At 44.8% G+C, this 23372-nt stretch overlaps 1 protein-coding gene across 1 annotated transcript in view; it reads right to left on the reverse strand.

Moving 5' to 3' along the window:
- KIF7 (kinesin family member 7) overlaps positions 1 to 23372 on the reverse strand; it is a 295905-nt gene that overhangs the window by 104308 nt on the left and 168225 nt on the right. The window contains exons 9-13 of the mRNA XM_078683208.1: positions 16172 to 16336; positions 15466 to 15668; positions 15017 to 15214; positions 14187 to 14312; positions 7 to 183 (exon numbers count right to left, since the gene is read on the reverse strand). Of these exons, the coding sequence (XP_078539334.1) occupies positions 7 to 183; positions 14187 to 14312; positions 15017 to 15214; positions 15466 to 15668; positions 16172 to 16336 (869 nt within the window). The remainder of the gene's footprint in view (positions 1 to 6; positions 184 to 14186; positions 14313 to 15016; positions 15215 to 15465; positions 15669 to 16171; positions 16337 to 23372) is intronic.

Consider the following 23372-nt stretch of genomic DNA (forward strand, 5'->3'; position numbering starts at 1 on the left):
ACACACCTGACTTGAACGAAGCCTTTTACTTTCCAAGGTATTTTTTTCCTCCAAAAGTGCCTCTCTTTTCTCCACTATGCCTTCCCGCTTTCGGAGTTCCTCCTCTAGGTCATCCAAAGCTTTGCGCTGATCAAGCACTTTATCCATTTCCAAGTCAAGCCACTTTTTCTGCTCTTCAATTTTCTAATGAGACACAAAAATGGCAACACCATGGACAGATAAATTAAACCACAGTTGTTTTTGAGAGTAGTCATCCAAACGCAAAGACATTCAAAAACATAAAATGGAAAGATCGCCAAATGTAGTAAATTCAACACTCCTAACAGACTGTATTTGGTCTTGAAGGAGACCATTAAATGTGCAACACTAACACCTCAGGGACAAGGTATTCAACCTGAGCAATAGAGGGGAGGGTTTTCCTCTGGGGAGGCCAACATTGATCTTTCAAAGCATGATTCACTTGAGACTTCAAAGAAAGAGCTTGGGCAAATAAAAGAAGTTTGACATTTCACTGATGGTTGTGGTTTACGATGCTATTGGAAGGAAAACTGCACATGAATTTTTGTTTCCAAAGAAAATCTTGCCTTGCAGACATTACAAGATGCAGGCTTTGTTTTGCTTAGTACATAGAAGTAGAAAAGTAGAAAAAACACTAATCAACAAACGCAGGGAAAACCCCCAAAAATAAATAAAAATAAAAATACACACACACACACACACACACACACACACACACACACACACACACACACACACACACACACACACACACACACACACACACACACACACACACACACACACACACACACACACACACACACACACACACACACACACACACACACACACACACACACACACACACACACACACACACACACACACACACACACACACACACACACACACACACACACACACACACACACACACACACACACACACACACACACACACACACACACACACACACACACACACACACTCACACACACACACACACACACACACACACACCAGGGCTATCTTCTTCTCTCGAAGTAGAAGAGGCGACACTGCGGGGATTAAAAACAACCATTTATTTAAACAGGCATGACGCGTTTCGGAGTTCAACCTTTATCAGATGCCTTTAAGTTTAAAAAGTTCCTCTGGTGCTGGCAGCTTCTAAGTAAGTCTCTTATTGGCGAAATCACTGAAGTAGTGTTGAGTGCACCTGGAAAACATTGCACGGAATCACCAATGTCTCCACTATTTGGACTGCATTACCCAGCATGCAGTGTATCCATCTTGCTGGTTGGTGGTTCCGTTCAGTCGGTATTCACTTCATGTTCCCAATTGGAAAGCCGACTAGTAACGTAGCCAGATTGAAGCTGTGGCACTTGTACAGGATTAGATGGAGTTCGCATCCCTCACTCCCAGCCTCACAGTTCAATTGGCAGCAGAGTCGGAGACATCGGTAAAGTAACGACGTCTCTCCATTAAGTTATGGACTGCCATTTGGCAGCGTTCTGTTGTCTCCGTTGTGCGAGAGATATATATATATTCTTCTGAAATTGGATTCTCTTCAAAGTTACATGTATATTATTCACAAATCCTTAAATCTTGACGTCCACTACGAAATGAAGGATAGAGACCACTTTAAGATACATCCTACTGGAGTTCAACGAGACACTAGAAGTAAATCTCAATTTAGGCTGGAAATCCCCAAAAAGTAAAATACCAGAAAATAATTGTATTTTCGTGCAAAGTACCTCTGAAATAGTACTCTAGATCCCTTATGACTTAATACAGAGTTGTTATCCTTGTGGTAACATACAAAGTCCTACCTGTTCAAAATGTAAACCATGTTTAAACAGTCACCCCCCTCCCCTTTTTTCTCGCTCTCTTCAAGCTTTTGCATGTTGTCCTATCACAACTCTAGTTCAAGCACTTAGTTACCCATGTGGCTAGCTCACTGCTCTGCAAATACCTCAAGTAAATAAAATTGCCCTGGAAAGAGTCTGTGACAACTCACAAGGCTGCTAGCTCCTTGAGATTCTGGGCATCAGCATGAGATGTACACATCTATAACACAAGCTTCAATATAAGCACCCCGACAGCAGTAGACGATGGAGACTCTAGCTCATAAAGGCATTGGACTGCTGTCTTGGACTCCTTTAAGAGAGTCAAAGTATTTTGGTCTGTAGAAAGAAGCTTGAAACTTTAAAAGGACGTCAAACTGGCCAGATAGCTGGTGATTTAAGCACTGAAATGACTAGACACCATGCCTCTAACAAACCTCTCTCTCACATCAATTATCTCGGATCTAGAATACAATATGGTGGATGCCACTCTGCATGCCATGCATGGAAAATACTCACAACGCATTGACCAATGGTGGACAATATTCTAATATGCTTGATTGCCAGTTGCCTCTATGTCTCAATGTAATTATTTGAAACCTATTGTAAACACGAAGATGACTCATTTCCCCAGAGTAGGTCTCAACTCATGAATGAATTGGGTGAAGAGAGGAGGTGCAGAACATGCCAAATGAGCTTGGTATCAATACTTTTAACACTGCTAGGACAGAACAGGACCTATTTTTGGCCACCAGTTGAGAAACTATAATCTAGCAAGGCAAAGTTCAGCTTCCTTGGGTCGAATGCTTTAATTGCCCTGACTGGTAGGTAGCAGTTAAAGTCGATTTAAATATTAACTCTCAGAGTTCTAGCAGGTTCCACAGCTGTCTTCATGCTGATGGCAGGCACAAGGAAGCCCCACAGACAGCACCACTGGGTCAGGCAGTAGAGAATTAACAGCAGAGGAGTGGCTTGGCATATATACTGTGCATAGGCATGTGTGGCTGTAAGCAGCATATGCCAATTGAGTCCAGTGGAACACATTTTATGTGGGGATTTCAGCTTCACTTTGTCAGGATAGGGAAAAAGAGCATCAACGTTGCTGCTGGAAAGGGTTTGGAGGTGGCTGGAAGCCAATCTACCTCTAGGTCTACTTGTGCAAGACTCTTAGGAGTAAATTACTTTATTTCTTTGTTTGGTACCAACTCCATTGAGTCTTTTGCCAACATGTCCTCTACTTCCTTAAGTAGACTTGTTGGTCCTTCTTTGGAATCCTTCATCCTCCTTGGACCTTTGCGTGGAGGTGTTTTTACTAATTTTATGCATTATCTGTATTTTATTATGTGATTTATCTCAATTTGTGAAGGAAATGTATCCTACCTCCTACTGGTGTTGGATGTAGGAATACCTTGTGTTGTAAGTCAGTCTTTTGTTCTTTTGCTTTCCTTGCGAACACTCCCAGATTTTTGGGGGAGTGAGTATTGTGCTTGACGTTAAGTCACTTGCTTGTAGGAGGTGCTTCTCCCCTTCGCAGTTGAGCTCTCCTGCAGGGGCACCCTCGAAAGGACTGTCTTCCATGCTGGTACTGCCAACTTTGTTGCTGTTGCCATTGATGTCCTCCCTGATATGTTTTTTGAAAGGTTTGTTGTGAGGTTGCTGGATATAAATTCCTCCTTCCTGAAGGTCTTCTTAAAAGGCCGGTTCCCTTACACATGCTACCTCTGAATTGCAAAACACCTATTGAACTTACCGTTTTGTTATCCTTTTTTATTGATTTAGGGTGTTGTCTACTGCACATCCAAAGAGTTGTTACCCATTAAATTGTACATTTAGGATGTTGCTTTGCACTTCTGTATATAACCCTGAAATGCCTAGCCATGCATGCCTTCTTTCTGTGTTATCAATCCTCATTGGTCTGCTTGATGTCTCTGCATCTTAGAGGGCTGATTTCAAGAACGTTTGCAATATTTTTCCATCTTCTACCAGATGTGCTGCTCTTTCGGATACTGTTCTGGTAGGCATTTTATTAACTCCCTTATCTCTTCCCAATGATGAAATGCGTGGTGATTGAGCAACGCATTTGAATGTGCAATGTGCCAGTTGTAGGAAGCCGCACACTATACCTCATTTTGGTATAGCATATACAGAGCCATAGAGTCCAGTGGAACCCAAAAGGTAGGCAGAGGTAAAAGTAGATGGCACTTTACTATTTATTTGTGGTAATGTGGGGAGCAGTGAGGCTTTGTCAGAGCGTAGTGGTAAGCATTTGTTGTACACACTCAATCAGCAAACGATGTCACTCACTCAAAGACTGAACTCAAACCAATTTGTTTGTATCATAAATATTATTTAGTTATTTTATTTCTAGAACCAAGCCAGGCCTGGTGCAGGTCAGTGAAATAAATGCTCTGCAAAATCTTATGCAATGTTTTACAATTGAATGCAGGTTCAAATGGAGTTGATTGAAATACAGGTAAGTCAAAGAGTCGAACTTTTTAGTTACTTTACAGATTACTTTTTAAGTTACTATTTCTACTCAGTGTGATATGCCTAGATATCACACTGGGGCATTTCCTAGAGAAAAGCTAAGTAAATCAGTTATTGTACAGTTGCGATTTTTCAGGTTTCCATACAAATCAACTCCACACATGGAACACTTTAAGGAAAAACAGTCAATGTATTCCTGTGGAGAGAAATGATGTTATCGGTTAACAGGTAAGTACTTTGTTGTGGGAGTTGGTATTCTGGGGTTAGAACCAGGGTTCCCACAGAGTCAAGGATGCACTCTTAAAACACCCTCAGCAGCACTAGGGCGGCCGGTTGCAGAGTGCTGAGGCCCAGTGTTACTCAATGGGGGACAGGTGGCCTCTGGTTGGTGGCTGCTCACGAGCAGGCAACAAGGTTGTGGGAGTAAAGGGGGTCTGGTTTAGTACACAAAGTGCACCCGCAGCGCAGGGGCGGCTGGGTGCAGAGTGCTGTTTTGACGTGGAGTGCCCTGTTTTCAATTGGGATTCTCGGTTTTGGTTTTTAGCTGGAAGCTCGGTCCTGGGCCACTCGCAGTTTGGGGGGGCAGTGTGGGGGGGGGGGGGGGGTGGATCTCGTACAGAGACTGCAGGTGACGCTGGGGAGTCCTAGATGCAGGAGTGTCTTTTGAGGTCAGATTTCACCTTACTGGGCCACTTGCGGTTTGGGAGGGGGATGTGCGGGGGGGGATCTCGTGCAGAGGCTGCAGATGACGTTGGGGAGTCGTGGCGGGGTCAACCCATGGTGGACTTGGACTCTGGAGCGAAAGGGGTCATCGCTGGGACTGGTGGGCCACTTGAACTCAGGCTGTAGGCGACTGGTGCAGTGGGGGTTCCAGGTGTCGGGGTTCTTTGTTCTCAGCAGGCTCAGAGTCTGTTTTGGGGATACTTTTGAGCAGAGCTGCAGTCAGTCCTCCCAGGGTTCTGAGGGTCACTGGCTGCAGGACATGGCGACTTTTGGCGTAGGGTCTCTGGAAACTGCAGACGGGCCGGGGGCGCTGGGGCCAAGTCAGTTTTTCCTCTGTAGTCTCCTCTGCTGGGTGTTTTCTTTCATCCTTTTTCTTTTGAGGTTGTGGCAATCTGCCTTCTTGGCTCAGGGCTGCCCCCTAAATACTGTAGGGAGCGTTTTAGGGGTCTCGAGGTCAGTAGCCAATGGGCTACTGACCTTAGGGTGACTACACCCTTGGTGTGCTCACCCCACGTGGGGGAGTGAGCACAATCCTGATTGGGGAGTGCCTGCCAACTGCAAGGTGGCGGGCACTGAAGAGTGGGCATCACCTCACCTCGCCCACCTGAGGGGTGGGGTTGGCAGAGGTGGGCACACCATCAGGGCTGGCTAATATTTCCTGCTTATCTTCCCGTCGAAAAGGAGGGGAGACAGGAAGGGGACCTGCTGCTGATAGCAGGAGAGGCTGGGGTTACATTACAAAGGCATTTGAAGCTCCCCTGCAACAGATGGCTCTTCCTGGCCTGGGGTGGTGTGACCTCCTCCCAGGAAATTGCAAAAACACACTGTGCCCACACCACAATTACTCATTCAATATTCAAGAAGGGTAAGAAACCAGTTTATTGCACCACCCTTAGACAGCATTACTCAGTGTCTATCATTTTATGCTTTTTTTCAAATTTTCAAAAAATCATAACAGAATAAAGGACTACGTATTGGAATATTTACAAGACTAAATACACTTTGTACATACATCAAAAAGCAAACATTATTTACACACTAAAAAACGTTTCTGCATCAAACATTACAAAAAATTATAATTACATCACAACCAACAAATATTACAATAAAAAACATGAAGAAAAATGATTTCCAAGGGGGTATAAGCAACTTAATAGCTTGTAAATCCACATCCGTAAAGAAGCCAGTTACGTCACCTTCAGGTAACATCTAAATACCTGGCTCTTCCAGAAATAATCTACCAGTCACTATTTCACCCTACCTCAATCGCTTCTTTTTTTGTCATCGGCGCCGGGAAACCCTTGTTGGGTAGCTGCGCACCATACAAATGCAAAAATAAAAAATAAATAAATAAAAAACGCTTAAATACTGGACCAGCCGGTCCTAGTGTCGTGAAGTTGACAATTTATTCCACCCAAGAAAGACTGCCTAAGTCAGTCTTTCTTGGGTGGAATAAATTGTCAACGCTTAAATACTGGACCAGCCGGTCGTAGTGTCGTGAAGTTGACAATTTATTCCACCCAAGAAAGACTGCCGAAGTCAGTCTTTCTTGGGTGGAATAAATTGTCAACTTCACGACACTAGGACCGGCTGGTCCAGTATTTAAGCGTTTACAAGCTATTAAGTTGCTTATACCCCCTTGGAAATAATTTTTCTTCATGTTTTTAATTGTAATATTTGTTGGTTGTGATGTAATTATAATTTTTTGTAATGTTTGATGCAGAAACGTTTTTTAGTGTGTAAATAATGTTTGTTTTTTGATGTATGTACAAAGTGTATTTAGTCTTGTAAATATTCCAATACGTAGTCGTTTATTCTGTTATGATTTTTTGAAAATTTGAAAACAAGCATAAAATGATAGACACTGAGTAATGCTGTCTAAGAGTGGTGCAATAAACTGGTTTCTCACCCTTCTTGAATATTGAATGAGTAATTGGGGTGTGGGCACTGTGTGTTTTTGCAATTTACATATAAGTTCTAGCCCCCACTACGTGTTTATGAACCTATCCCCTTTTGGTTCTCTCCTCCCAGGAAAGGCTTTGTTTCTAGGCTCAGGGAGCGAAGGCTCCCACCCCAGGGGTCCAGAAACATGTCTTGTGGGGGCAGGCTAGTGTGTACCAGCCAGTGAATCAACAGAGGCTGGTCGTTTTTCAGGGGACATCTCTAAGATGTCTAGTGAGTGCATTTTTCATTAAATCCCACACTGGTATCAGTGTGGGTTTAATGTGCTGAGAAGTTTGATACCAAACTTCCCAGTTTTCAGTAAAGCCATTATGTTGCTGTGGAGTTTGTAATGACAAACTCCCAGCACCATATACTCTTAATGGCAATACTGAACTTACAATGTCTAAGAATTGGTTTAGACACTGCAGGGGTACAGGCCTCATGCACCTGTACCCTCACCACTGGTATAGTGCACCCAGCTAGAGGGGTGGCTGACCTATGCTGGGGCAGTGGGTTGTAGGCATGGCACACAGGGATGTGTGCCATGTGGACTCTTCACTATGTGCTGCACCAAAACATGCAGCCTGCAATGGTGTGTGTGTGTGTAAAGGTAAAGGTACAGGGCCTCCAACGGTGGCACAATAAGTGCTGCAGCCCTTAGAGACCTTCCCTGGCCACAGTGCCCTTGGTACTCATGGTACCTTTTACAAGGGACTGGCGTGTGGCCAGAGAGTTGCCAATTGGGGGTACAAGGTACAGTTTTGGGAAAGAACATAGGCCCTGGGAACCCGATTGGCAGGGACACAGGGCACATCAAGTCAAAGTGCATCAGTAGTCTGGCACAAAGTGGGGGGATTACTGCTGCAGAAACCCAGCTTCCTACAGTAACTCAACCGATTAGTTTATATGAAAAGCAGAAACCACTTTAGGATGGAATTTAGGGTTGGTGCGTAGAACTACCCTGTCTTTGTGTAGCTGAAAGAAGGGTTCTTCTAAGGTTAATGCCTGTAGCTCACCAACTCTCTGTGATGTGTTTGCAATGAGGGAAGCAACCTTTCATGCGAGAAATTGCAAGGGGCACTTATTCAATGGTTCAAAATGTGGACCCATGAGCCTTGTGAGAACAATATTGAGATTTCAAACTGGAGCAGGAGGAATCCTTGGTGGTTTTACTCTTTTCAACCCTTCCATGAAGGCTTTGATTACTGGAACTCTGAATAGTGACATATGTTGCCTGTTCTGCAAATACGCAGCTACTGCTGCAAGGTGCAAATGAATAGATGTATATGCTAGTCCAGTTTGCTATAAGTGTAACAGGTAACAGATAATGTATTGTATAGAAGCATCTAAAGGATTGATTTTGTTGTTATTGCAGTGTACAGCAAATCTTTTCCACTTTGCTGCATAACAAGCTCTGGTGGTAGGCCTTCTTTCTTCTTTTAGAATATTCATACAGTCTGGTGGTAAATTTAGGTAACCAAACTCTATGACTCCAGGATCCAAATCGCTAAGTTCAGTTCTTTGGGATTTGGATGTCTGATTTCTCCATGGTTCTGTGTGAGGAGAGTGGAGGTGAGGTGCAGCTTTTGATGTGAAACTAGTGACAGCTCCAACAGGGAGGTGTACCATGGCTGACGAGCCTGTGTAGGAGCTACTAGAATTAGTGTGAGGGATGTTTGCCTGAGCGTCCAAACCAGACATGAAATGAGCGGGAGAGGCAGAAAAGTGTAGGCAAATATCACATACCAGTTCACCCATAGGGCATTGCCCTTTCAGAGCAGTTGTGGAAACCTGGAGTCGAAGCTTGGGCATTTTGCATTATCTGCTGTGGTGAACAATTCCATTTGTGGGAATCCCCATTGTTGAAAGTACAGAAAGAGAACTTGGGGATGGAGTTCCCAATCGTGAATTTGCAGTCTCCTTCTGCTGAGAAGGTCGGCAATTTGGTTGTTTACTCCTGGGAGGTGTTCTGCCAGAAGATAAATCTTGTGATGGATTGTCCAATTCCAAATGGCTTGAGCGAGTCTTGACAGTTGGAGAAAGTGTGTCCCCCCCCTCTTTTGCACATAGTACATTGCTGTCAAGTTGTTTGGTCAGACAAGGACAGTTTTGCGCCTATGAGGTGAGTTTAAAAAGATTTGAGTGCTAGAAAAACTGCTAGAAGCTCTAGATAGTGGATGTGGAGGCTTTTGTGTTTGTTGGTTCAAAGGCCTTGTATTGTGTAATCTTGAAGATGAGCACCCCAACCAGAGTCAGAGATGCGTCTGCTGTGAGCAAAATCTGTGGAATAGGGTTGATGAAAGGCCGTCCTTTTGATAAAATTTGTGGGTTCCACCAATGCACAGAGCGATAGGTACGGTCGTCTACCAACACTAGATCAGTAAATCCCTTAAGTGCGGCGCACGTTCAGCGGACGTCGCGTGCACTAACTCCGTAGTGCTGCGCACGTCCGTTGAACGTTCCGGCCCCGCCCGCGCAATAGAATGTTCCGCACCAGCGCAGAACATTCAGCGCAGAGAAGGTGTTAATTGACCGTGCAACTGATTCCACTGATGTGCGAAGCACTCTTGTAGGGGACACGTGAAGTCTTGCATGGGGTACAATTGCGATGCAAGACGCAATCATTCCCAGCAGTTGCATGAACACTCTGGCTGGTAAGGCTTGGTTGGACTGAAACTGTAGTATCATAGCCTGAATATTAGGAATTCTGGCTACAATGGGAGAGGCCTGAACTTTGACTGTGTCTAAAGTGGCTCCTAGGTAAGACTGCTTCTGTGACAGTTGCAGGTGAGGTTTTTGTGCATGGACTGTGAAGCCCAGTTGATAAAGTAGGTCTGGTGATCTATGTGTGTTGAAGACAGTTTTGGTACGTGCTTACTTTGATGAGAAAGTTGTCTAGATAGGGGGACGATGTGAATATGCGGTCTTCTGAGATGAGCCACGACTACTGCTAGACATTTGTTAAATGATCTGGACGCTGCAGTCACTCCAAAGGAAAGTATTTTGAACTGGTAATGCTTGCCTGCTATCACAAAAATGAGGTATTTGCGATGAGACGGATGAATTGGACCATTAAAATATGAGTCTTTTAAGTCTAGAATAGACATAAAATCTGCCTTTTGTCAAAAGTGGAATTACCTGTTGAAGGGTTACCATGTGAAAGTGTTCTGACAGTATATTCAACTCTTGAAATCCAGAATAGGTCTTAGGGAACCGTCCTTTTTGGGAATGAGAAAATACAGAGAGTAAACCCTTGAGGCCTGGTACTGTGTTGGAACCAGCTCTCTAGCTCATTCTAGTGAGAGAGATTGCAATTCCTGTTTGAACAATTGTAGGTTTTCTGGAGACAATTTGTACGATTGCGGTGGAATGTTTGGAGGATTGCTGATAAGCCCCAGACAATAGCCATGTTGGATAATTCCAAACACCCATTAGTCTGTTGTTATAGATTGCCAAATGGGGATAAATTGTTGAAGTCTTCCCCTGACAGGTGAGGTACAGTCAGGGGGAATCATGGGTAAGTCACTGCTTATTAAGAGAAGGGGAGCTACGAGGTGTGTTACCCTTACCCCTACCTTTAAAGTTGTTACCTATAACACCTACTCGAAAAAAGCCTCTTGAGGGAGAGGACTGGTTATTACCTTTGTAGATTGAGGTATTCTGGTCTGAGGATGTGGTTTTGGACCCCCTTCTGTAAAAGGAATGACGAAAGGAGCTTCTGTTTAATGGAGACTGGAGCGCTCCCATGGACTTGGCTACTTCGGTGGCCTTTTTCATCTTTTCTAAAACCTGATCAACATCAGGACCAAACAAATGTTCTTTCTCAAATGGTGTGTTAAGAATGGATTGTTGGACCTCGGGCTTAAACCCAGCGATCCTTATCCAAGCAGGTCGTCTAAGCAAAATCCTAGTGTTGAACTCTCGAGCTGCAGTATCAGCAGCATCTAGAGCACACCTTATGGAGGAATTTGAAAATTAGCTTACCCTCATTTACTAAATCCTGCGCTTTAGCTTTATGCTAGTCTGGGGGATATTGAAGCAATTGCCCCATTTCATCCCAGTGTGCCCTGTTGTACCTGGCTAAAAGGCCCTGTATATTAGCAATGCGCCATTGGTTTGCAGCCTGTGTAGCTAGGCGCTTACTAGAAGCGTCTATTAACTTAGATTCCTTATCTGGTGGAGGAGCATCCCCTGATGTTTGGGAATTAGCTCGATTATGAGCATTAAACACTACCAGTGAATCTAATGGCAACTGGCCCTTGATAAATACTGGGTCTGTTGGGTTACTTTTTGTCAACCCTAGGACTCAAGATGCGTGCTCTTACTGGGTCCTTACAAATGTCATCAGTGTGTCTCATCACGTCCTTAAGCATAGGAAGTGTTTGTGATGACCTATATGTGGATCCTAAAGTCTCAAACAAAAAATCTTCTTCTAATGATTATTTGTGCAGTGCCACTCCATGATATTGTTCAGCTCTCGCAATAATTTTCTGGTCATCTGGAAGAGAAGGCTTGGCTGGGTAATTATCTGCTGGAGGATCAATTGTATATTCTTTCCAAGGATCTAGTGGAAAATGTGTACCTCCATCATCAGCATCATCGTCATAATCGTTGTCATCATGGTAAGATTATGGTGAATCCGGAGGTGTGATTTCCAAAGGATTTGCAGGTGGAGTGGATGATGGTGGTAGATGAAAAGGACTGGTAGTAACAGATTTCCTCTTTAAAGGAATTTTGTAGGGATTGTCCTCATCAAGAAGCCTATGGTTCTGAGGCAGCTTTGTATGAATATGACCAGTCTCAGGGTTAATATATAGTCTTTTTTGCTTGAAATTTTTAAATTTGGATCCGTAGGGACATCTTTCGATTTAGGCGCCAACATTTTCGGTGCTGGTGTGGGTTGGCTTGTCGGTACAGAAGATTTAGGCTTCGAAGGCTGCTTAGCTTTTGGCATGGAGCATTTCGGCTGTGAACCGGATTTTTGTTTGGAACCAGAGGGCTTTGGTTCCAATGAGGACTTTTGCTGACTCAGTACTAAACCGGAAGGCTTGACTGGGTGTTTCGGAGCTGGGGCGGAAACGTCATCTCGGTGCCGACCTTGGTCTGAAGGCAGACGTGGAGCCAAAGCCTTGTGCTTTTTGGGAGTTTGAAGGGGTAAGGGGGCTTCGTACTCGCATCACCTTGTCTCTGCGGCAATACTTCGGTGTGGAGTTCTATCGTGAGCTCCAAATCAGAGTCCTGCACGGACAGTGTGGGCTTAATGTGCTGAGAAGTTTGACACCAAACTTCCCAGTTTTCAGTGTAGCCATTACGGTGCCATTATGGTGCTGTGAATTTCGTAATGACCAATTCCCAGCACCATATACTCTTAATGGCAGCACTGCGCTTACAATGTCTAAGAATGGCTCATGCACCTGTACCCTCACCACTGGTATAGTGCACCCAACTAGAGGGGTGACTGATCTATGCCAGTGGGTTGTAGGCATGGCACACAGGGATGTGTGCCATGTTGACTCTTCACTTTGTTCTGCAACAAAACACGCAGCCTGCAAAGGCAGTGTGTGAGTGTAGAGGTACAGGACCTCTAAGGGTGATACAATAGGTGCTGCAGCCCTTAAAGGGCTTCTCTGGTCACAGTGCCCTGGGTACCTGTGGTACCATTTACCAGGGGCTGAACTGTGGCCAGAGATGCCTACAATGCGCACTACAAAAACACAAACAAAAGGACAAGTCACTAACTTGTGACTCGAAACAATTTTTCAAAGAAAAACAACTTGCACACTTCCGAGACCAACACTAGATGGCGGACTTATGCTAAGCCACAAATACCATCAAAACACACATATATACATATCCACAAACAAAAGGTTACCCTTGAGGAAGAGCCGCCTGGTAGGTCGTGCCCAGACTCATTGCTACACTGTATGCCACTGATGAAAAGGACACTCGAAACGCATCTGGCAGAGGTTGTCCTCTATTTTAAAAAACATTTCTTGTTTGAATGCACTGCAGTATCCCAATAAAGAAAGTGCAATCATGACCTACCTGGCGGCTCTTCCTCAAGGGTAACCTTTTGTTTGTGGACAGATACACATATACACATATATAAATATATATATATATCATATTATATATAGCTCTCTAAGTGTTTTCAACCAGTGTAGATTTCTAAGTCCTGAGGTAATGGCAGCATAAAGCAGTCTTGCAATTCTGCAATGTCACCCCAGAAGTGTATATACGAAGCCAGCCAACCCATACCTCTTCCACCAACAACCTTGGAAGCTGATAATTGTTGCTGATCTCATTTCACTTCTTGCACCTGAAGTTCTTAAGTTTGTCAGGTTACCATAATTCAAAAATGAATAACAGTCATATTTAATGTGCACAAAAACGAATCCCATCCCTTCTGGAGTCAACTTCTCAGGACATAGACTGGTACTTGACAAAGGAAAAATTGGACACAAAGGAGATGAAAAAAGCCTTACTGTTAAATTAGTTGCAGCATATATTCCATAACTTGCTAGCAGTAAAAATATCAGCAAAAAAAAAAGGATATCCGATATTAGCAAGTATTACAAATCTAACCGGTCTATTTTTAATTTGCTGACGCATGAAGCGTTAGCACATTAGAGTGAGAACCTCGAGAGGGAGCCAGCAGAAGTGGATAGAGCAGGCTATAGTTGTGATGTAGTCCCGCAAGCAGTTTAATATAGCAATTATGTGGAGGCAAACAGATATACCCAAACAGCTAACAGTATTAGGTTAGAGATGAATACTCCAGTGGGCAGAGCCAAGAGAGGACTGAAGATCTCCACCCAAAGGCTAAAAAATGCTTTTCAAAAAAGCCAATGGTTAAAAGGGGCGTACTCAATGTCCCTCTATGTAAATTATTAGCAATAGGCCTATTGAACAGCGGTGCTGTCTAAACACTGACCTAAACAAATAAAGCATGAACAGGGCATAAAGTGGCCAGAATTCAAATATGCAGAGGAGGAAACATTGTGGATTCCTCAGAATTGCTAGGTTTTTAGTAAAGGTTATAGTTTAGTTACACATTGGTATGAAGTGTCTACCTAAACTAATGGAAGAACTCTGGAGAAAAATGCCCAAAAAGTTGATCACAACAGTATATTTGGCAACTTATTGGCAACAGAGATCATACCTTGGGTCTACCAGAGGTTGTCTTACCTGCTGCTGTTCTAGGCTTATGACAGAGCCATTACTGCCACTTCTTCTTTTCCTCTGGAATGCAGCAATCTCCTCAGTTTTGATCCTCAGGATCTTTTGCTGTTGGTCATGCTTCCGTTCCAGCTCCTAGAAATCAAAAGTATCTAATTTAGAGAAGACACAACCTGCATATAAAGAGACTCAACTTTATGTATTTCCAGTGAATCCAGAAATTATTCACACTGGAAAAACACATTTGAACCAAAATGGGATTCATGTTTTAACTTACAGGTCATTACCACCTAGATAATGTTTTTTTCTGTCAATTTTTTCACAGTACACTGAAGCATTCACTTACCATTACAAACACATGAACATTTTCTACCAAGCATATCTGTAGGTTGGTTTCTATTGCGAACACCAGATTTCAAGTCCATCTAGATGTATTTTTATGATGTACAGTTTGAATAGACGCATGAAATATGAAACCATTAAAAGATGAACCCAAAATATAGGCAGTTTAATATGTTTCTGTTGGAAATAATGAAAGTTAGAGAAGGGCAGACAGTGTAAGTTTTATTAGAAACTCTCATCCATTAAAAATAGTGATGATTAAAAGAGACTAGAATATGAAACTCCCCTCGAGTAATCTGTAAAGATAAAGATTTAATTCTAGAGTACAATACCAGTCTTAACGCCCTCGCATGGGGTTCAACAATCTAATATTACATTTGCTAAACGCTGGAATCCAGTCTAGATCTTTTATCAATTCAGAGGGCCTTGCAACCGGTCATGTAATCAGACAAGAGCCTACCATTGCCAATGAATGAATTCCAGTCTCAAATTCTTACCACCACTCTGTGACTGCTCTTCTGCATTTCATTTTCTAGCCGGCGTTTCTGGTCTGCCTCTACTTTCAATTTCTTCTGCAGCCGTTCTTGCTGCTGTTTCATCAACAGCACATTATGCTCTAGCTCCTGTATTCGCTTCTCACTCTGAGCCGACAGGGACACCAACTTCATTGTGGCTTGCTTTTTCTCCTTCAAGACCTGCAGAGTTAACCAAAAAGGAGCTGAGAATACACAGACACTAAGTGCACTTTATCAGTGGTGAAAAATAAACTTAAAGAGGGAGGCTGAAACTTTTGGAACTTTGTTTGGCTGAAGCTTACACTAGATATGAACCACTGGACAAAGTAACAAAATCACCCGAAGAATATGGAAGAGGGGCAGCGGCATTGTTCGCCACATGCAATCTTTTAATACCAAACTCAGTACTTCCTGGAAGGCATGGTACAAACCTGTACTTTACTGTGAGCTGCAGCTATTTTCTGGCGGTATTCTTGGACTTTGCATTTCTCTGTAGGATCTGTAGTGTCTTTTCCTTCAAGCTCTTGCAACTGTCCCTGACACTCAATTAGCTCTTGCCGTACCTGCTCAGTCTCGCATTCAAGATCTGAAATTTTCAGACTGTATTGTTTGTTCATAGCTTGAGCATCCTTTCCTAAAATGACACAATGAAATTCGATGTATTATATTTCTCTGTCAAAAATTATATCTACTGCCACACAAACTGCTTTCAATGTAAAATCAGTCAGAATTGATGTTATCCACCAATACCCCAGAAACGATGAAAATTATTTGCTTCAAGGTAGAGTATGGTTCATAAAAGAAAACATGGTTTGTAAACTTATCAAGCAGCATCACACAAACATGTGCACAAAACGTGGCAAAGGCTATGTGTATGCACAGTCGAGACAGACCATTATTATTCATGATGTTTTCCCAACAACTGAAGCTATTTAATATATGAGACACGAGCCACAAAAAGAATGCTCATTGTTTGGACTAGTAAAGATTAGACAAGATTAGCCTTAGCATTTGATGCATTATGGTAGTAGTTTAGGTCACACAGCTCCAACAGAAAATTGCAACAAGGTACATTCCAAATCCAACAGCTGATACACTGAATTATTTTAGTTGAACACTTTAATGTCATCTTCCTACCTGTTTTAATAAGCTCCCTGATCAGCTCCTCTTTCATGCGGATGTTGATAGCAAGTTCCCTGACCTTTTGTTGGGCTTGCAGTAGCCTCCACTCTTGATCATGATTTTTTACAGAGCGTACAAGCCTTCCGCTAAAACCACTAGAATTCTTCTTGAAGTCAACAACTGAAACAGAAACAATGACTTTTATATTTTATTTCCAAGAAAACATATTCTAGAAATACATGCATTCTTTGTTGCTTTAGAAAATTACACACAAACACACACACATATATATATATATATATATATATATATATATATACACACACACACACACACACACAAATACACATATTTTAACCATTTTTAACCACTTATATTGATTCAATTTCATTTTCAAAACACTTAGGTATTGTGACAAACAATTGTGGATTATGATGGCTGTTTGGCCTTGATGAAGGTTCCCTCATCACACCTGGCAGTTCACAATTTTATTAACATCTATATTAATTCAAAGGAATTTCTCTGTGGAGAACTTTAAACTAAAATAATTGTACACGTTTATCTGTTGTGTTCTTAAGTATATGGGTGTAGTCCATATACTTAAAAATACCATCATCAGATACATCTATTTGTAGGTCACAACACAAATCCATTTTCACAGTGGTATACAAAATATCACTAAAGAAGGAATTCTATTAGCCATTACAAAGTAATGCCTACCTCGTTTGAAACATGGTATTAAGGATATCCACATTTCAGTGCTTCCTGAAGGTTGAATATTTTAGAGTAATTGCACGTCAAGAATGAACTAATGCTGCCCTCTAGTGGTCTAAATGTACAACACTAATTGTTGCCTATCAAACAATGAATCCTAGGCCATAACAATTTCATAGTACAGTGCATATTTATTAACTGAGCTAGAAAATTGTGCTTGCATCTCTGGTTTTTAGAGGGGTCACAGAATGTTAGTGAACAGTACGATGGAAGTCACAGCACCTCCATAACCACCACAATCAATACAAGTAGAAAATCAAGAGCACTACACTTCTGAAACAAGTCTCTTACCCCTCTTCCAACCCTCAACACATTTCTAAAATCCATGCACAACTACCTCACCAATGTTCTCTATGTAGTAGGTTCCCTGAAATTTCTCTGCCCCCATTGATAAATTAGACATGCTAAATAAATCATGGAGACAACTCACTAAACCGAGCAACAATAATGGCACCCCCAGCCAATGCTTGTTTAACAAAGGTAGCAAGAACTCAAAGTGGAACCCGGGAATGGTTGCCATTCTCTCTCTGGAACAGGCTCTCCTGTGAGTGTAGTTTTGCCACTGTACGAATTTACTGGACTCACATGCTGTGCATTATTATGGCTTCTAGTGGTTGTGTCCGGAATTCTCCACTTTTTGGTAGTCCTTCTTCTAGTTTTGTTTTTTGTTGTTGTTGAGTGTCGACGGATCACCCCTTTGGTGGTTCCTGTGACGGTGTATACCCTCCTGGGGAAGTTTGCACTTTTGGTCGCTTTCTTCAGATTCTTTCTTTTTTCTGTTTTTTCTTTCCATTTTCTTGGTGGAGAGGTGGGTACCTTGTGAATCCAGAAAATTTTTCAGCTGCAAAACTACCCCTACTATTCGTTTTGCAGCTATAATCTTTTCTGGAATCACATGTGGTGCAGATTTCATAGAAATTTGTTCGTTTTCTGGTGGTTGGGTTGAAGATGAGCTTATAATTGTAAATAGGTGTTTTAAGACGTAATGTCCCACTTGAGCTTCCTCAAGTCTGTGCAGTAGTGTTTTGTGAACAAGTGTATTGATAACGAATAGTTTTCTTACCTGTCGGTGTAGTTTTGCAGCTTGAAGATCTTTCTGGATTCACTATGCTGTGCATTATTCCGCGGTCTTGTGGTTGGGTCCGGATTCGTAGTCTTTTTTTTTTTTTTTTTTTCTTAGCCCAGGTGGGCGTCGGCGTCACACCCCCTTGGGTGTATTTCCGGTGACGTCGGCATGCTTCCTGCGGAAGCTCCCACTCTTGGGCGCCATCTTCGGGTTCTTTTTTTCCGTGTTTCTTTCGTTTCCGAAGTAATGGCAATGTTCTATTTAGTTGGTATTTTACCGCTTTGTACTTTTAAAGTCCTTTCTTTAGTTAACCACCTCTTCTCTCTCCAGCCTCATCTTTCTGGCGGAGGTGGGTGGGTTCGCTAGTGAATCCAGAAAGATCTTCAAGCTGCAAAACTACACCGACAGGTAAGAAAACCATTCGTTTTGCAGCGTGAATCTTTCTGGATTCACTATGCTGTGCATAGATTTTGTAGCGGTTTCTCATCTCTGTGGCGGCTGGGTGGAAGATGAGCGTTGGGTGTTGAATATGTGCTGTAGCACCTTCTGTCCAACTTGAGCTTCCTGGTTCATTTGTATGTCCACACAGTAGTGCTTCGTGAACGTGTGCACCGAAGCCCATGTTGCCGCCAGGCATATGTCCTCTATGGGTGTGTTAGCCAGGAAGGCTATTGTAGCGCCCTTCTTCCTGGTGGAGTGGGCACGTGTCCCCTCTGCCAGTTCTTGTCCTGCACGCTTGTGGCAGAGTTGAATTGTCTGTGCGATCCATCGTGCAATGGTCTTTTTGGTTACTGCTTTCCCCATGAAGCTGTTTGCGAATGACACAAAAAACTGTTTTGTTTTCCTGTGTCCTTTTGTCCTTTCAATGTAGTGCATGACTGCCCTTCTGGCGTCCAGGGTGTGCAGAGCTCGCTCTGCGCCAGTTGTTGGTTTTTGGAAAAAACTCGGTATCTGTATAGACTGGTTCATGTGAAATTTGGATACCACCTTCGGCATGAAGTGTGGGTCAGTCCTCATCACAACTCTATCATTGTGTATTTGTATGTAGGGTTCTTGTAGCGTCAGCGCTTGAAGCTCGCTTACTCTGCGTAAGGACGTTATTGCAACCAGGAAGGCTGTTTTCATAGTTAGCATCTTTAGGGAGGCCTTGTGAAGTGGTTCAAAGGGCTCTTTCATGAGTTCCGTTAGGACTGTGTTCAAGTTCCATGCAGGTGGCGGCACCCGCTTGGGTGGTGCGATCCTTTTCGCTCCTTCTAGGAATCTCTTCACCACCTGTGATGTGAAGAAGCTCCTGCACGTTTCTCCCCTTGTGTAGGCGACTATCGCTGCCAAGTGAACTCCTAAAGAGGATGAGCTAAGGTTCTTCTCCAGCAAGTGCGTCAGGTACCTTAGCACTGTGGAGTCCCTCTTCATTTTATTGTGGAGTCTTTCCTGTCTGCACCATATTGTGAATCTTTTCCATTTCACAATGTAGCACTTCCGAGTGCTGGGCCTTCGTGCCTCCCGAAGTACCCTCAGGGTGCTTTCTGGTAGTCTCAAATGTGCGAACTCTATGTCCTCAGGAGCCACGCTACTAGGCTCATGCTCTCTGGCTCTGGATGTAGTACCTCTCCGTTCTGCATGGAGAGTAGGTCTTTCCTCCTGCTGAATCTGTGGGGTGCACACTGTGTCATCTCCATGATCTGCGAGTACCATGTCTGCCTCGCCCCCTGTGGTGCGACCAGTATCAGTGTCATGTTGCTCGCTCTGCACTTGCTCAGCACTCTGTGCATCAGTGGTATCGGGGGAAAGGCGTAAGCAAATGTCCTTGACCAATCTATCCATAGGGCATTCCCCAGTGACCCCCTCCTCGGGCTGCCTGGATGCAAAGTTTTAGCATTTTGCATTCTGGCGTGTGGCAAACAGGTCCACCGATGGTGTCCCCCATCTGTCGAACAGGTACCTTGTCTCCTGAGCATTGAGCTCCCACTCGTGGGATGCCAATGTCTGCCTGCTGAGCCAATCGGCTTGTATGTTGTCCTTCCCTGGTAGGTGTATGGCTAGCAGGTCTATCTTGAGAGGGATGGCCCATCTCCATATCTCCTGCGCCAGCGTTGAAAGCGGGGCTGACTGTGTGCCCCCCTGCTTGTTGATGTAGAACATCGCAGTGGTGTTGTCTGTTTGTATCAATACCTTGTGTTTGTACAGTCTTGTTTGAAAGGCTTTCAGCGCAAGGAAGATTGTCTTCAGTTCTAGGTAATTGATGTGCTTTGCCGCATCTGTTGGCGTCCACAGTCCCCTCACCTTGAGCTCCTCCATGTGAGCGCCCCATCCCTTCACGGATGCGTCTGTGGTGATGGTCACTGTTGGCGTTGGGGGCGTTAGAGGCTTTCCTTTGTTATGTTCTCCATGGTCCACCATGCCATCTCCTTCTGCACTGCGTGCGTTACAACCACTAGATCCTCCCAACCGCCTGTAGCTTGTGACCATTGCTCCTGTAGCCATTCTTGAATGGGTCTCATCTGGAGTCGTACATTTGGTACCAGGTGGATGCATGATGCCATCATGCCCATGGTCTTGCTCGCAGTCCTCACTGTCCAAGCTTGTCCCTTCCGGTAGAGGCGAGTTTCCTTCACCAGCGCCCTCGCCCTCTTCTCGCTGGGGAACACCTTGCCCTGTAAGGTGTTGATCTGTGCTCCCAGGAAGATCTTGACCTGTTCCGGCTCCATTGATGATTTCTTCCAATGGATGGAGAACCCCAGGCTTATGAGCGTGCTCGTCACTGTATGTGCGTGCTGCTTGCATTTTTGGTATGAGTTTGCTTTCACCAGCCAGTCGTCCAGGTAAGGGTATACGTGTATTCCTTGCCTTCGTAGGTGCGCTGCAACTGCTGCGAGGCACTTTGTGAAAACTCTTGGTGCTGATTTTAGTCCGAAGGCCAGTGTCGTGAACTGGTAGTGGCTTTCTCCAATGGTGAACCTGAGCATGTGTTTGTGCTTTCTGTTCATTGGGATGTGCAGGTAGGCGTCTTTGAGGTCTATTGTGACCATGAAGTCCCCGGTCTGCAATTGTGGGAGCACCTCTTGCAGGGAGGTCATTTTGTATTTTTGCGTTCTTATGAATTTGTTCAGGAACCGTAAGTCCAGAATGGGTCTCATTGTCTCGTCTACCTTTGGTACCAGGAAGTACGTTGAGTATATTCCTGTGTTTCTTTCCTTGAAGGGTACCCGTTCTATGGCCTGCTTCCGCAGGAGTTCCTTTGCCTCCTCCTGAAGACACTGCAGCTGCTTGCTTGCTAGTGTTTTTCTTTTTGGTTTTCTGCTTGTTGGCCTCCCCTCCAACTCTATGCAGTATCCGAATTGGATAATGTTGAGGATCCATTTGTCTGATGTGATTTCTCTCCACTCTCGGAGGTAAAATCTTAATCTTCCTCCCACTGGTGTCATGTGGTCGTAAGTGTCTAGTTTGTCTTGACCCATCTGTACGTGCTGCCCCCTGGGATCTTTTTTGTGGGCGGGCACACAGAGTTTTTTGGAGTCACTTAGAGGCGGGCTGCTGCCCCCCTCTTCTATTTTGTCCCCGTCCATTTCTCCCTCGAAAGGACTGGCCTCTTCGTTGGTACTGCCAGGATTGCTTCTGCTGACCATGCTGAGCCTGCGAGTCTGCCTGGAGCGTTTGCTGGAAAGCCTGGTGTGATGTACCTGGCTGGTTTCCGCCTCTCCCGCCGGGCCTCTGTGACGGGGTGCCCCTCTTGTTCCCTCTGAACTGCAATGCTCCCATGGATCTTGCTGTTTCGTTATCTTTTTTCAGTTGACTGAGCGTTTCATCAACTGTTGTTCCGAAAAGCGTGTTGCCGTTGAACGGTGTGTTCAGGATGCTGTGTTGCACCTCCGGTTTGAAACCTGAGATCCTGAGTCAGGCGTGCCTCCTTTCCGTGACACCCATCATCATGAGCCTGCTGGCGGTGTCTGCCCCATCCAGGGCTGTCTTAAGGCAAGAATTTGCCACGTTTTTTCCCTCTTCAACCAGCTTTTCGGCCTTCTGCCTGGCATCCTGGGGCAGGTCCTTCACCAACTGCCCCAGCCCCTCCATGATCTGGTACATGTGCCTGTTTATCAGGGCGTTGGAATTAGCCATGCGCCAGTGGGTCGCGGCATTCCGTTCGATCATTCTGCCCACCAGATCCATCCTTTTGCTCTCCTTATCCGGTGGCGGGCCCGAGGTAGTGGGTACGTTAGCCCTCCTCCTTGCTGTGGCCATGATAATGGAGTCTGCGGAGACCGTGCCCTGAATGTAGGCCGGGTCCTTTGTGGAATGTTTGTACTTCTTCTCAGTTCTGGGAGTTACTGCCTTGCATGTTGCGGGCTCCCGGAATGCTTCCTTCCCCTGAGCCAAGACGCTTTCGAGCATTGGAAGGAATTGGCTCCTCGTTTGTGTTGGGAGCAATGTTTCTAGAAGGAAGTCTACTTTCTGCTTCTCTTCGTCGAGCTTGAGCTTGAAAGCTGCTGCGGCAGATTGTATCACCGAGTTGTAGGCCCCGATGTCGATCGGCGGCGAGGGCCTCGAGGGGTAAGTGTCGACCACCTCCTCCGGGCTGTCGGTGTCGACATCTATGTAATCTACCTCCTGTAGGTCAGAGGGTGCCGACTCTGTATCCGTCCTGCTTTCCTCTTCCTCCCCATAGTTGTAACTATCGTAGGGATTCTCGTACTCCTCCTGGTCGTCGATCACCTCGACGTCCTGGTCTTGTTCCTCGGCGACTTCGGCGATCTCATCTTCCTCCTCGACCGCCTCCACCAGCGGTGGCTTGGTCTTGTGAGGGATCGTGAAGGCTTTCATCTTTGCGTCGAAATCTTTCTTCCGCTGCATGATGTTCTCCATTTCGGCCTCGAGGCGCCTTCTCTTCTTCTCCATCTCGGCCACGTGTTCCGCGTCGGATGGGTCAGCCGTTCTTTTCGGCGGATGGCTCGTCGCCGCGCCTTTCGGTGTCGAAGTTTTCGACGTCGACCCGGATTTTGGGTCTCTGGTCGTCGTCGTCAGTTTTGGGTCTTTCTCCCTCGGCGTCGATCGATCCTTTTCGGGGACGATTTTCGACGTTTTCTGCTGATCAGCAGCGTTGTCTTCTTCCTCGGAGGACATCCCCAGCTCGTAGAGGGACGGAGTCAGGGCCTTCCCCTGCAGGGTGGCGTGTGCTACCCTCTGCCTCTCTCTCACATGAAGGGTCTTCGGGGCGAAGGCGGAACAGGCGTTGCAGTCTCCGCTTTCGTGGTTCATCGGTAGGCAAAGGTTGCATACCGGGTGCTGGTCCTTTTGCGCGTACTTGTGGTGGCAGTTACGGCAGAACTTGAACGGCGTGTTGTCCATCATCGAGCGTCCAGGGCCTCCCTGGTCGCGTGT

Source organism: Lissotriton helveticus, chromosome 3_1, assembly GCF_964261635.1.
Source record: "Lissotriton helveticus chromosome 3_1, aLisHel1.1, whole genome shotgun sequence".
NCBI classification, from domain to species: domain Eukaryota; kingdom Metazoa; phylum Chordata; class Amphibia; order Caudata; family Salamandridae; genus Lissotriton; species Lissotriton helveticus.